This window comes from Mustelus asterias, chromosome 9 (assembly GCF_964213995.1).
Source record: "Mustelus asterias chromosome 9, sMusAst1.hap1.1, whole genome shotgun sequence".
Lineage (NCBI taxonomy): Eukaryota > Metazoa > Chordata > Chondrichthyes > Carcharhiniformes > Triakidae > Mustelus > Mustelus asterias.
This window is the reverse complement of record NC_135809.1, coordinates 121,505,009-121,519,486: the sequence shown is the minus strand read 5'-3', so window position 1 is coordinate 121,519,486 and position 14,478 is coordinate 121,505,009. Positions and strand designations below refer to the sequence as shown.

Genomic DNA, 14,478 nt, shown 5'->3' with positions numbered 1-14,478 from the left:
GTAAATTGATTGCTAAGATTGGTATCTTGTATTATATCTGAGGACGTGTTTGATGGAATATTGTATCCTGTTTTGCATGAACAAATAACTGTATCGATAACCATCCCTCCTGCAAGAAGCAGGACACAAGTAACAAAATCATACTGGGCCTGTCCAAAGTGCAATCCTAAAATGAGTATGTAGTAACTCAACTTGTCCGAGTGATTTAATGATGCAGTTGATACCACAGGATCCTGGGGAACACCACACTCCAGGGACAAAAGGTACACTTCAACGCCCAAAAGTCTGGGTGATTGGAATTGTGAATGGCAAATTTAGCCAGGATTAGGGATAGACATGTCAGGATATTCCCTGACCTCCTCACCCTGGGTACCAGAAATGATCATAGTTTGTGAATAATGGAGTTCAAAGCTAAAGAGAAAGTCATTCACATAGTGAATCAGGTTGCACCCTCTGGCATTGACGATTGATGTGGAATGCAGTCTCAATGTCCTTGCAAAGGGGATCACCCAGAGTATCAGTAAGGTGGTTCAAGGACTCATTCCGTCCCATAATACCATGCAATATTCCACATGGGCAGCATGGGGGCACAGTGGTTAGCACTGCTGCCTCACAGCACGAGGCACCCAGGTTTGATTCCCAGCTTGGGTGACTGTCTGTGCGGAGTCTGCACGTTCTCCCCGTTTCTGCGTGAGTTTCCTCTCACAGTCCGAAAGACATGCTGGTTAGGTGCATTGGCCGTGCTAAATTCTCCCTCAGTGTACCCGAACAGGCGCTGGAGTGTGGCGACTAGTGGATTTTCACAGTAACTTCATTGCAGTGTTAATGTAAGCCTACTTGTGACACTAATAAATAAACTTTAAAACTTTAAAGCTTACAGCATAGAAGGCGGCCATTCAGCCCACTATGCCAGAGAGAGCTATTGAATTAGTCCCACGTCCTGCTCTTTTCACATAGTGCTGAAAATGATTCCCTTTCATGTGTACATCCATTTCCCTTTTAAAAGTTTCTGTTAAATCTGCTTTCACTGCCCTTACAGACAGTGCATTCCAGATCATGAAGCCCTCCATCAAAGTGTTTAGTTTAGGCCTCGAATCAAGAGGGGACAATACCATGGCCTAGATCTTCCAGTCTCCAGATAGTCAGAGACCAGGCCTGCAATATATGCTGCGCATCGGGACCAGTGGGGATTCTCTGGGAAGTTTCAACTTCCGATGGGCAATCCCCCTGCTCTCCAGGAGCTAGATCTAGAGTTAGAGACTTTAGACAGATTGAAACCTAGTCTAATTCCTCGTTACCTACAAAATTGACCTTCCAACCACTCACTCTTACCCATCGATCACAACTCACCGACTCCGATCCCCCAACTCTGACTACTCCCGTCTTGAACTATTCTGACTAACCCCCCGGCGACTAACCCCTGATCCCTCGAATACTCCCCTGACTTGACCCAACCCAACTACCTCCAACCTGAAACATCTTGACTAACCAACCCGACTAACCCCCTTAAGCACCCCCCACTCCCCCACCCCCCCCACCCCACCCTGACCTGATCCAAGTACTTCTAATCCAGGCCACCTTGACTAACCTCCCTGACCACCAGATTACCTTCTGACTCCAACTACTTCCTGACCCACATACCACCTCACCCACTTTCTGCCCTTCTCACCTGCCAGACTACACATTTACCTCACCCACCTGCCACCTTACCAACCTATCATCTCACACTCATGCCCCTCTACCAACCTACCTAACACCTTACCCACCTGAAACTTCAGCCATCTATAATGCTACCCCCTTGCCATCCTACCCAACTACCTATCCACTCATTCATCCACATAGTCATTCACTAACATCCACACTGGATAGTTACGGTTAGCATAGAGCAGATAGTTCTGTAAAAAAGGGGCATGTCTTGTTTTCCAACTGATCTGCCACAGGAGAGGCAATTGCCTAGTGATATTATCACTAGACTATTAATCCAGAAACTCAGCTAATATTCTGGGGACCCGGGTTCGAATCCCGCCATGACAGATGATGGAATTTGAATTCAATAAAAAATATCTGGAATTAAGAATCTACTGATGACCACGAAACCATTGTTGATTGTTGGAAAAACCCATCTGGTTCACTAATGTCCTTTAGGGAAGGAAATCTGCCGTCCTTACCCAGTCTGGCCTACATGTGACTCCAGAGCCACAACAATGTGTTTGAGTCTTCAACTGTTCTCTGGCAACTAGGGATGGGCAATAAATGCTGGCCAGCCAGCAACGCCTATGTCCCACGAAAGAATTAAAAAAAGCATTGCAATGGAGTTCAGTGAAGGACGCTGCGCTCCCCATTTCTAGAGTAGCTGGACACGACAGACACAGCAAGAAATGCAGAGCAAAGTGGCATGGAAAAGTTGAAGCAGAGCAGCAACCCACCAGTGACTGAGGAAGATCTGACCAAGGAGTTCCTACTGTGGTCAACTGAATCCCTCATTAGAACGGTTGCCTTTACCGATGGATAAAAGCAAATTACTGTGGATGCTGGAATCTGAAACCAAAAGAGAAAATGCTGGAAAATCTCAGCAGGTCTGGCAGCATCTGTAAGGAGAAAAAAGAGCTGGCGTTTCGAGTCCAGATAACCCTTTGTCAAGAACAACAGCATCTTACAGATGCTGCCAGACTTGCTGAGATTTTCCAGCATTTTCTCTTTTGGCTGCCTTTAACTGTCCAGGATTGTTGCTGAGACGCAAGAACATAAGAAATATGCAGGTCATTCAAAATGATCCTAGCTGATCCTCAATTCCACTCTCCCACCTGGTTCTCTCTATCCCGCGATTCCCCGAGAGACCAAAAATCTCAGCTTTAAACACAGTCAACGATGGAACATCCGAAACCCTCTGGGGTAGAGAATTCCAAAGAGTCACAACCCTGTGAGTGAAGAAGTTTCCTCTCATCTCAGTCCCAAGTGATCGGACCTGCTATCCTGAGACTGTGCCCCCATGTTCTAGATTCCCCAGTAAGAGTTTTAACAACGCCAGGTTAAAGTCCAGCAGGTTTATTTGGTAGCAAATACCATAAGCTTTCGGAGCGCTGCTCCTTCGTCAGATGGAGTGGAAATCCACTCCATCTTTTCACTGATTTCCATGATTTCCACTCCATCTGACGAAGGAGCAACGCTCCGAAAGCTAATGGTATTTGCTACCAAATAAACCTGTTGGACTTTAACCTGGTGTTGTTAAAACACTTGTCACCCCAGTCCAACGCCGGCACCTCCACATCTAGATTCCCCAGCCAGAGGGAAACAACTCCGCAATGTCTCCCCTGTCAAGTCTCTTCAGAATAGTCTACGTTTCAATAAGATCACGTCTCATTCTTCTAATCTCCAGGCTTAGTTTACTCAGCCCCTCATCATAGGCTCGCTATGAAAAACATCAGTGTGGCAGCCTGACAGTGAAGAAGGTCAAAGTGAGAGGAATCATTTGACTACTGTTGAAGTTTTTTAAAAATCTCTCCACCCTATGGTATTTTGTGACTTCTGTGATATTCCAGTGCCCCTGGGAAAAGCTTTGGACATTCTGAATGTATCTCCACACGAACACAATTTGTTTCTGTCGGTATGAAGATGGGGGGCGGGGGGGGGGGGGTGCGGGGGAGTGGGTAGCTGAAGGTTGTGTGATTCGGGTTAAGGAGTAGAACAGGTGTTGATGACATGATGCGAGGAATAACAGCATCAGGTGATAGGCACTGAGGTCCAACCTTGTTTTTAATCAGGAGATAACTGGGTAATAACATAACATATTGCAAAAGCAACTGAGGTCCTGCATAGAGCGAGCAGGAAAGTAATTTAATTGTTTGAGGTCTTCCTCTCCCAAAAAAAAGCGACTCAAAGAAGTTAGTGCCCTGTATTTCGAATGCAAAAGCTCTTTGGAGTGGTTGAGGAGGGCACAAACATGGGGTTTAGTTTGCTAGTTTATTTTCACAGGGTATAATGTGATTCTGTTTGTGATCCTTGCAATGGAAAGCGCGTTACAGGAGAGCCCTCAAGAGAAATGCAACCTTCCCTGTTAATAAAGTGGGCGGATGATGAGCAGATGCTAATTGTTCAATTAAACGCGAGGAGCAGTTTTCAGTGACTGGAATTCTATCCACACCTTGTGTCAAGTGTTGCTGGGGGTCTGAGCTGGGAGAGTTGGCCGCTACAAGGATCTCGGATGAGCCCAGAATGTTTCCAAAGAACAAATGCTGATCACTCACTTATGTTAGAGCTAAGTTCTCAAGAAGCTGACGTCTGCCTGTGCAGGTTTTGAGCATGGTCATTTAATAAGAGGGGTGGTGGCGGAAACCAACCCAACAACAATCCGAATTTGGGTGGGGGGGAAATGGCAACTGACCCACCTGAGAATTTTAATGTTAGCGCCGAACGAACCGCGAATGGGATGGTTCCAGCAACTCAACAATTAAGCGAAAAGAGCCCGGACACTGAGTCCCCAAACGATCCAGCAGCCCGGCCACTGACCGACCAGGATACATGGACCCAGATTCCCACGGACGAAGATCCAGGGACCAAGGTTCCTGGGAAGGAACAGCTAAATGGATTGGACCCACCCGAGGAGGTTATTGTAAGTTGGACTTGTCCCTTTCTCTGCACGCACACAATATGGTTTTCATGTCAGTACTTACCCCTTTTTTTAAATCAACCTTTATTATCAACTCTTTGGATCCATCATCCAATGCATTTTGCAATTGAATTCAGGCTGTGTTGGAATTTGGGACTGGCTGGTGAGAGTGCTGTTTAGATCTGGTTGTGATGTGGTTTGTCGGCTTTTGGTCAGACACGTTTATTCACATTGTAGGCGAGGGGCTATTTCGATCGACAGTCAATACGTTTTAATTGTTTGTGACTCAATTCCGCCAGAGTAAACTCCCACCCCAGGAATCATCAACTATCCAGAAACGTGTTGCTTTTGTCGTCTCCTTACCAAAAACTAAAATTTGGGGAAATTAATATCGACAATGATGTATGAAAATTAAAAAATATTCAATCCAGTTTGCAATACTTCTGACCTGACATTCTTTATAGTGGATTTTACTTTTCCAATTGGCCTCTTTTTAATGTTTGAGTTTCTGCCAGTGAGTGAGGTTAATACTTGTATTGGCATTTCAGTGCTATATCCCTGTGCCAAATGTCCGATATAACTAAGATTCCAGACTGTGAGCCAGAGTGTGACTGTGACAGCAAAATTGTATCATTCCATGGTTTCCTCCAACTACAGTGGCATGGGGGTGGCCCAGTGGTTAGCACTGCTGCCTCACAGTCGATTCTCGGCTTGGGTCAGTGTCTGTGTGGAGTCTGCATGTTCCTTGAAGGTGACGTCACAGGTGGAGGAGGTAGTGAATAAGGCATATGGCATGCTTGCCTTTATAGGACGGGGCATAGAGTATAAAAGTTGGGGTCTGATGTTGCAGTTGTATAGAACGTTGGTTCGGCCGCATTTGGAATACTGCGTCCAGTTCTGGTCGCCACACTACCAGAAGGAAGTGGAGGTTTTAGAGAGTGCAGAGGAGGTTTACCAGGATGTTGCCTGGTATGGAAGGGCTTAGTTATGAGGAGAGATTGGGTAAACTGGGGTTGTTCTCACTGGAAAGACGGAGGATGAGGGGTGACCTAATAGAGGTGTATAAAATTATGAAAGGCATAGATAGGGTGAACGGTGGGAAGCTTTTTCACAGATCGGTGGTGATGTTCACGAGGGGTCATAGGTTCAAGGTGAGGGGGGGGGATGTTTAACACAGATATCAGAAGGACGTATTTTACAGAGGGTGGTGGGGGCCTGGAATGCACTGCCGGGCAAGGTGGTGGAGGCAGACACACTGGGAACGTTTAAGACTTATCTAGATAGCCACATGAACGGAGTGGGAATGGAGGGATACAAAAGAATGGTCTAGTTTGGACCAGGGAGCGGCGCGGGCTTGGAGGGCTGAAGGGCCTGTTCCTGTGCTGTATTGTTCTTTGTTCTCCTCGTGTCTGCATGGGTTTCCTCCCACAGTCCAAAAGATGTGTGGGTTGGGGGGATTGGCCATGCTAAATTGCCCCCTAGTGTCAGGGGGACTAGCTAGGGTAAATGGATGGGGTTATGGGGATAGGGCCGGGGTGGGATTGTGGTCGGTGCAGACTCGATGGGCTGAATGGCCTCTTTCTGCACTTTAAGGGATTCTATGATCTACTAACAAACTTGAAATAGAAGTTCAATGTTTCAAACAATTTAACATGCACTGCTTGCAAGAAATCAAGCTGGCAAGTTAAATTACATTTTTCTTTTTAAACTTTAAACTCCCCAAAGGTTTGAGCTCCTCATGACATTTGAAGTAAACACTCACGCAGTGTTGTTGCTGCAGACATTTATGATCCCTTTCCACATGCACATGATATTTTTAAGCTTTTAAAGCAGTCCTGCTGCATGAGCTAGCATAGCCAATTTGTAAGTTTTCTTTTGGTGTTGTACATCAGTATCTGCTTTCATTTTTGAAGAAGGAAAGTCAGAACAAAAGAGACCCAGTGAACACTAGTCACCTGCCAGTACTAGTTGTAAGAACCAGATAAACTGTACAGGATATTAGACTCTTGGTAACTAGAAACTCGCTGGAAATACAGTTTAAGTGGATTGTGCATGAGACGCTGTTATGAGGCATGGTTGTACTGCAACTGGCAATATTTCACACCGTGCCTGTGCTAAGTGCAATGGCAGTGGTTTGAGATCAGCAAGTTCTACAACCATTGCATTTAGCACAGGCACGGTGTGAAATATTGTGGCACTCGGGCAATACTACAAGTGGAAAGTTTGGCTGACAATTTCTGATTAAATAATGTCCGCTTCAGTTTTCTCGAATGCCCATTTTTAAAAATGCAGCAAATGGCGGCACTGGTTAGCACTGCTGTCTCACAGCGCCAGGACCCGGGTTCAATTCTGGCCTCGGGTCACTGTCTGTGTGGAGTTTGCACATTCTTCCCCCTGTCTGCGTGGGTTTCCTGAGTCCTCCGGTTTCCTCCCACAGTCCAAAGATGTGCGAGTTAGGTTGATTAGCCAGGCTAAATTGCCCCTTAGTGTCCCAGGATGTATAGGTTAGGGGGATTAGCAGGGTAAATATGTGGGGTTACAGGGATAGGGGCTGAGTGGGATTGTTGTTGGTACAGGCCCGATGGACCAAATGGCCTTCTGCACTGTAGGGATTCTATATCAATTGTCTACTCTATCTATTGATTTTAATTTAAACACCATCTAAAATATTCTATGCAATTACTCGAATGATTGATGTTAAAAATTGTAGTTGATCTCTCTATAGAATCTTGAGATGACTTGACAGACTGGATGCTGAGAGAATATTTCTGCCTATGAGGCTAGAACCAGGTGACGGATTAAAAATAAGTCTCCCATTTAAGACAGAGATGGGGTGGTTTGTCTGTGCAATTCTCTTCTCCAGAGAACAGTGAAGGCAGGTTCAATTGCTTTTTGTTTTTCAGACTAAGTTAGATTTTTGATCGACAAGGTTGAGAGAGGATATGGGGGTAGACAGGACAGTGGAGTTGAGGCCACAATCCGATCAGCCATGGAGCAGGTTTGAGAGGCTAAGTGGACTACTCCTAATTCATTCATCTGTATTCTTGACGCACTTTTTTTGGCAGTGTAGCCTCTGATGATTCTGAAGATCTTGAGGCCTGTGCATGGCGCTTTGTTTTATTGATGCTTGTTTTAATAAGATGGTTGCATAATTTAGTACAACTTGCATTTATGTGCCATCTTTTTAATCTAGTTAAACATGTGCTTCACTGTGGGTTTCCTCCCGCAGTCCGAAAGACATGCTGGTTAGATGCATTGGTTGTGCTAAATTCTCCCTCAGTGTACCCGAACAGGCGCCAGAGTGTGGCGACTAGGGGATTTTCACAGTAACTTCATTGCAGTGTTAATGTAGGCCTACTTGTGACACTAATAAATAAACTTTTTTAAAACTTTAAACATTATAAAACAAAATTTGAAACCCAGCCATGTGAAATCTTGAATTAGGAAAGGTAAGCAATCTCTAATCAAGCTTTTGGTTATGAGTGCCTTTAAAGGAGATGCAAAAGGGTTTAGGGAGAAAATTCTACAGCTTGAGGCCTAGCTATGGCCACTAATGCTGGAGAAATTATCCTTGGGGATGCTCAAGAAGCCACAATTGGAAGAACACAAGGATTCCTGAGTAGAGGACTTGGGAGGTTAGGAATGGAGAGGGAGAAAGCCATGGATGGATTGCATGATGTGGAGATGCCAGCGTTGGACTGGGATGGGCACAGTAAGAAGTCTCGCAACACCAGGTGTATTTGGAATCACGAGCTTTCGGAGTGCTGCTCCTTCACTCGCCTGATGAAGAAGCAGTGCTCCAAAAGCTCGTGATACCAAATAAACGTGTTGGACTTTAACCTGGTGTTGTGAGACAATGGATGGATTTGAAAGGAAGGTGGAGAATTTTAAAATGGCGGTATAGCTGAACCAAGAGCCAGTACAGGTCAATAAGCACGGGTGCTAAAATAACTACTACGCCCGTCAATCTGTGAGTATTGCTGTCCAGAAAATCAAGTGTTCTTTCACTCCTGCAGACATCATGTTGTGCTAAAGTTTTGTATGGCTGTAGTGCAGTGTCTGGACACCATTTGTGAATGAACTATCTTGGGAAATTTTACTTTGCCCCCGTGTCAAGTCGAGTCTTTTGTTTTTGAATCTTTTCGGTATCCGTGCCAATATAAACCCAACCCCATTGGTTAGGTCTTCATTCTACTCCATTGACTGTGCTGCTGGCATCCATTTCTTCAATGTGCTAGTGCGGAATCCTTTTAAATGTTGATGTTTGAAGTTGAATCCAAACCAGACGGGAATAAAGTCTCCAAGAGGCACAAGTACCTTTTTCAGCACATTTGACTATTTTCCCTTCCAAAAACAGAAACTTGCCATTTTCCCATTGCAGAAGCTAACAGTTTTTCTCCAGTAATTCCAATATACGGACCTCCACTATCCTTCCTGGCAACCTTTTGTGTTGAGTGATGATCCCAATGAAAACCATAAATTTTCCATTTACAACCTTGAACTTGGGCCCTGTTGATCTGTTGTCCAAGCATTGATGCTATGTTTACTATTGAAATTTGATTAAATATATTGTTAACTCCTATGGTATTCAAGCAGTGTCTTTAGGTCAAAACATCCTAGCTTATCAAAGCACACTTCCAAAGCTGCCCCCTCTGGTATGAGGATCAGCATTGTTGCTGTCTTCTGCATTACCTCCAGGGCCTGGGTGGCTGCATATTTTATATGTATATATATCTGCAGTCCTCTTGGGTGTGGCATGGCACTGTACACTTGTTAGTGCAGTCTCTGGAGATTTGAACTCTCAATAGTATATTCCTGCATCATTGTTTTGTTTGCCACCTCACGACTTGAGACATGAGCAATGCATCAGTTAACACCACTAGATTTCTCTCTGCTTCCCTTGACAATTACTGTCCACATGAAATCCTCATGTCCCTTTTTTTCCTCCATTATGTAATATCGTGCATTGATCTGCATTCAATTTTCCCACTAATAAGCCCACGTGTAATCATAGAAATCATAGAAACCCTACAGTGCAGAAGGAGGCCATTCGGCCCATCGAGTCTGCACCGACCACAATCCCACCCAGGCCCTACCCCCACATATTTACCCACTAATCCCTCTAACCTACGCATCTCAGGACTCTAAGGGGCAATTTTTAACCTGGCCAATCAACCTAACCCGCACATCCCTTTGTAAAATCTGACAGTTGCACCCCAGTTTAGTTCTTCGCCTCCACCAGCTTGTTGCCTGTCAATTTAATTGCCTTGGTCACGGATATAACCAGAAACTGGTCAATTGATCACGCCTCCCACATTCCCACCAAAAATCCTTTTACAATTCGCTTCAACTTCTCTTCCTTTCACCTGTTACCAATTCAAGTGCAGGTCCTGCTCTTGATACCTGCTGGCCTTGGGCTGCCATGGCATGATTCATGCAATTCTTTATCCAAAGCCTTTTAACAGGATGGGCACTGTGGTTAGCACTGCTACCTCACAGGGATCCGGGTTCAATTCCAACCCTGGGTTGACTGTGTGGAGTTTGCACATTCTCCTCATTTCTGCTCGGATTTCCTGCCACAGTCCAAAGATGTGCAGGTTAGGTTGATTGGCCATGCTAAATTGCCCCTTAACGTCCAAAGATGTGTAGGTTAGGAGGATTAGCCATGGTACATATGTGGCATTACGGGGATAGGGCCTGGGTAGATACTCTATTGGAGAGTCGGTGCAGATTCGGTGGGCCAAATGGGCTCCTTCTGCACTGTAGGTATTCTATGATTCAGGGTATACCAGATAGTCATCCCCCTCCTTCTCCACCATTAATTAGGGATGTCATTATCTGGGAGAAAAAAAAATCATGAGCTATGCCTTCTAAAGTTTGTTGGCAACTGCACTTTTTGGATGTGTACACTTCAATTTTGGTTTTGATTATGCTTTTAATTTTCTGAGATAGCAAATCTGAAGTTGTCAGGTATAACAACATTGTGTGCTTTATTCAATATGAAAGCTATGAATTCCTCCCCCTTCTCCCGCTCCCCCCGCTCCTCCCAAGCTTTGTGTGCTTTACTCAACATCAAAGCTATTCATTCCTACTCCCCTCCTCCCAGGCTTCTGGGAATCTCCTTTAGTATTTATTGCTTCTTGGAAATGTCCACCTTCCCCTCCAAATTCCTAGATTTAGCCAATCTGATATGGGGAATTTATTGGTCTCCAGCCTATCTGAAATCTCTGCCTTGCGATTCTCAAAGTCTTGGAGCTGCTGCGACGTCCTTCTTCTTGTTTAATTTGAAAAGAAGAACTCTAGAAATAGCCATTTCTCATTTTTAACTATTTCCTTTTTCATCTTCGTTTTCAACTCTACAGCCCCCTTGGGCCTCGGCCGATTTAACGAAGTCTTCAAGAGTACAAAGGTTACAAACTCCAGTCAGTTACCAGCGAGCGCACACTTGCAGCATAAACATGTAAATTATTTGGTTGACAGGTATGGGACAGAAGGCCAGTTTTGTAACATATGGATAAAATCCATACTAGTGCAAAGATCCTGCCTTTTCTTTAAGGCAATTTATAGAGACAGTGGTGACTATTTTTATTGGGGAGGCAGTGGCATAGTAGTATTCATTGGACTAGTAATCCAGAGACCCAGGATAATGGTCGGGGGACCTGGGTTCAAGTCCCACCACTGTAGATGGTGAAATTTGAATTAAATAAACATCCAGCATTAACCATTTAATGACCATTGAGCCATTGTCGTGAAAACCCATCTGGTTCATTAATGTCCTTTAGAGAAAGAAATCTGCCATCCTTGCCTGGCCTACGTGTATCTCCAGATCTAGCAAGCTATTCAATTCAAGGGCAATGGTGGATGGGCAACAAATGCTGGCTCAGGCAGCAACACCCACATCCCATGAATGAATAGCAAAATAAAATTCTACGTGTCTGAGATGTATTTGTGTCCAAGGATGTGCAGGGTGAAGAGTGACAGTTTTTTTAAAATTCCTGAGCACTGAAATCATCTCTTTGATCAGCAAAGCTTCCTTCAAATTAATTGATGTGAAATTGACAAGAGTCCCACTTTGTTCTTGCCAATGTGTTCATAGAATCCCTACGGTGCAGGAGGAGGCCATTTGGCCCATGGAGCCTGCACCGACCACAATCCCACCCAGGCTCTATCCCTGTAACCCCACTTATTTACCTTGCTAATCTCCCTGACCCCAAGGGGCCACATTGTCTTGGCAACTAACCAAAGATTGGTCAGTGAGACAGGTTTTAAGGAACATCTGAAAGGAGGAGAGAGAGACCTCTTGACGAAGCTTCAGGTCATAATATTTCCTTATTTGTGACTAAGTTCTGTAATGCTCCTAGAAAGTGTTTTGAGATGTTTCATTATTTCTAAGGTGTTATATAAATACAAGTTGTTGGAATTCCACATCTGGAGGCACGGCTGCCAGTGGTGAGGTGAAGGAAATTGCGGTTGTGCACATGAGGTCAGAATGGGGGGTTGCAGAGTAGGAGGTGAGGGGTGGGGAGGAGTATTGCCATGGAATGAGCCCTCCAGATGATTCTCCTGTTCTGTACAGCTCCCTGTTCCATGGTACATCTCCCGACTAAGCCAGTAGCAAAGTAACTTTTGAACAGCCATAAGCTTCTTTGTGAAATAATTCTTTCCTTTTTACTTCATTTCCATTTTTAGATTTTGAATACCTTTCCTACAGAACAGGATGCTAAAAAGCCACATGGTTTATATCTGCAAGATGGACAACGTCATGTGGATTATGTGCTGGTCTATCAGTATAAGAAAGCAAACCGCAAGGGGGTAAGCACACGTCACCGGGGTTCAATGGGTAGCCATCAGCAGGAACCTGAGCCCGATCCTCCTCTCCAGCCTTCTGATTTTCCGGAGGATGACAAGAGAATGCGCAGAGACGAGTTTGAACTAAACCTCTTAGAATCTGGATTGGAACTGGAAAGCGATGAAGAGGTAACGTCGCATTATTTCATGTAGATGTAGAGTTCTTGAGTGGGTTATTACCATCCCAAAAGCAAAGTGACTAGGTTTGTTGCGAGATGTTTATTTAACTTTGGGTTTTGTTGGGGGGGGCGGGGGGAGAGAGAGAAAGTCCATTGGGGGATGTGGGTGTGGAGTTCGGGTCGAGCTTTTCAACTAATGTCAATGTGAAATAATGTGTGGAGTTATCTTCCAACTAAATCTTTGATTATTGTAGAGAATATCTGAGTGTGTTGTTCACTTTGATTAGCAAGATGGTGGTATTCTAATGTGGTAATGTTCGTGGAATGTGCATTAGAAATCAAATTATTTGGCGAATCCTTTTTTGATCATGATTGCATCTAATCCTAACCCAAGTAACCTATTTGTATTTTCATTAGTTCTTTAATTCAATTAGTAGAATGGAGCAAAATTGTTCTACAATTCTCTCAAGAGCCCAAGTGTCTTTGCTTATGTCAAAGCACGGTGGCAGATATTGATAGCACAGCAGAAGGCCAAAAAACAGGTGTAATTGTGAGCCTTGTCACAAATACTTGAGGTACTCCTAACTAATGCAATGGGTTAACGCCTCCTTGGAAGTAAGAGGAATTTTGAAATGTGTTCAAGTGTGCCAACCACTGATGCTGTTCATAATAATGTCCATGTTGTGTTTGTGCAGATTGGTTCTCCAAACGGTGTGGGCAAAAGTTAATTTAATTAGAGGGGTGCAGTTATATTCACTATTATAGTACTTAATCTAGACCACATATTCACGATAGCAATTTCACTTTGAAATGACTTGAGCTGCTGAATATATGTTTTGGATCTCTTGTACAACCAGCAGTTGAATGTTGCACTAACGTGATGTGGAATACCATTTCAGAGGAATCTACCCTCCATGATCTGACCAATATTTATTGCTCAGTCAGCATCATCTGACATTTGGCGTTGGAACCATCCAATTTTCTAGCTTTGGTCAACAAGACCCATGCTGCCAATAGCCTTCCAGCTGTTTTGCTCCGTTAGTAGGACTCACCTGGGCAATACCTCTGACACTTGTAGTAATGTTCTTTGGAACAATGCGGTTTTCCAGAGTGCTCCCACTCCATTAAAGGTTTCCCCAGCATCAACTCAGTACCTTCCTGAGGCCAAAGGTGATTTTTTTTTTTTTCCTCCATGATCTGTTACCACTTGTTCCTGGCACTTCCCCGACCTCCATTCCCAGGCTGAAGCATTCTAGATTTAAGAAAGGAATTTGGTTTTCAGCGATTTTAGGATTTTTTATTTTTAAGGCCACAGCACAAACTTTTTAAGCCTAATTGAAGTTTAATATTTTTCTGCATTCAAAATCTGATGGTGATACATGACGCACGTCATCTGGTGAGTTCTAGGAAATGTCCACTCACTCAGAATCCTTGCAGTGCAGTAGGAGACCGTTCAGTCCACCAAGTCTGCACTGACACTCATCAGACCATCCCGCCCAGGCCCCCCTCTCTTTCTCCCCCCACCCCCCAAACCACCATATCCCCATAACCCCACACATTTACCATGGCTAATCCCCCTAACCTACACATCTTTGGACTATGGGAGGAAACTGGAGCACCCAAAGGAAACCCACACACACACAGGGAAAATGAGCAATCTCCACACACACAATTGCCCAAGACTGGAATCAAACTCAGAACCCTGCTGTCAATGTTACAAAATCCAAATGATGTTGCTGCATATGTTAGTGGTTAATTGCCAATTAATGTTGCTTTTTTCTGTCCGCCGTTAAGTAATTTTTTGCTCATGAGCTTGTGCCTTGGGCTGAGTGCCCCATTTACTTGTAGCCCTAAGCCCTGGTCATTGCGATCCCTCAGCCCAGATTCCCTGAGCTCGCTTAGAAC

General features: G+C 44.4%; 1 protein-coding gene across 1 annotated transcript in view; it reads left to right on the top strand.

Moving 5' to 3' along the window:
* Window positions 1–14,478, top strand: part of ano1a (anoctamin 1, calcium activated chloride channel a) — a 236,639-nt gene that overhangs the window by 66,411 nt on the left and 155,750 nt on the right. Inside the window, exon 3 of the mRNA XM_078220984.1 lies at window positions 12,296–12,583. Coding sequence (XP_078077110.1) covers window positions 12,296–12,583 — 288 coding nt within the window. The remainder of the gene's footprint in view (window positions 1–12,295; window positions 12,584–14,478) is intronic.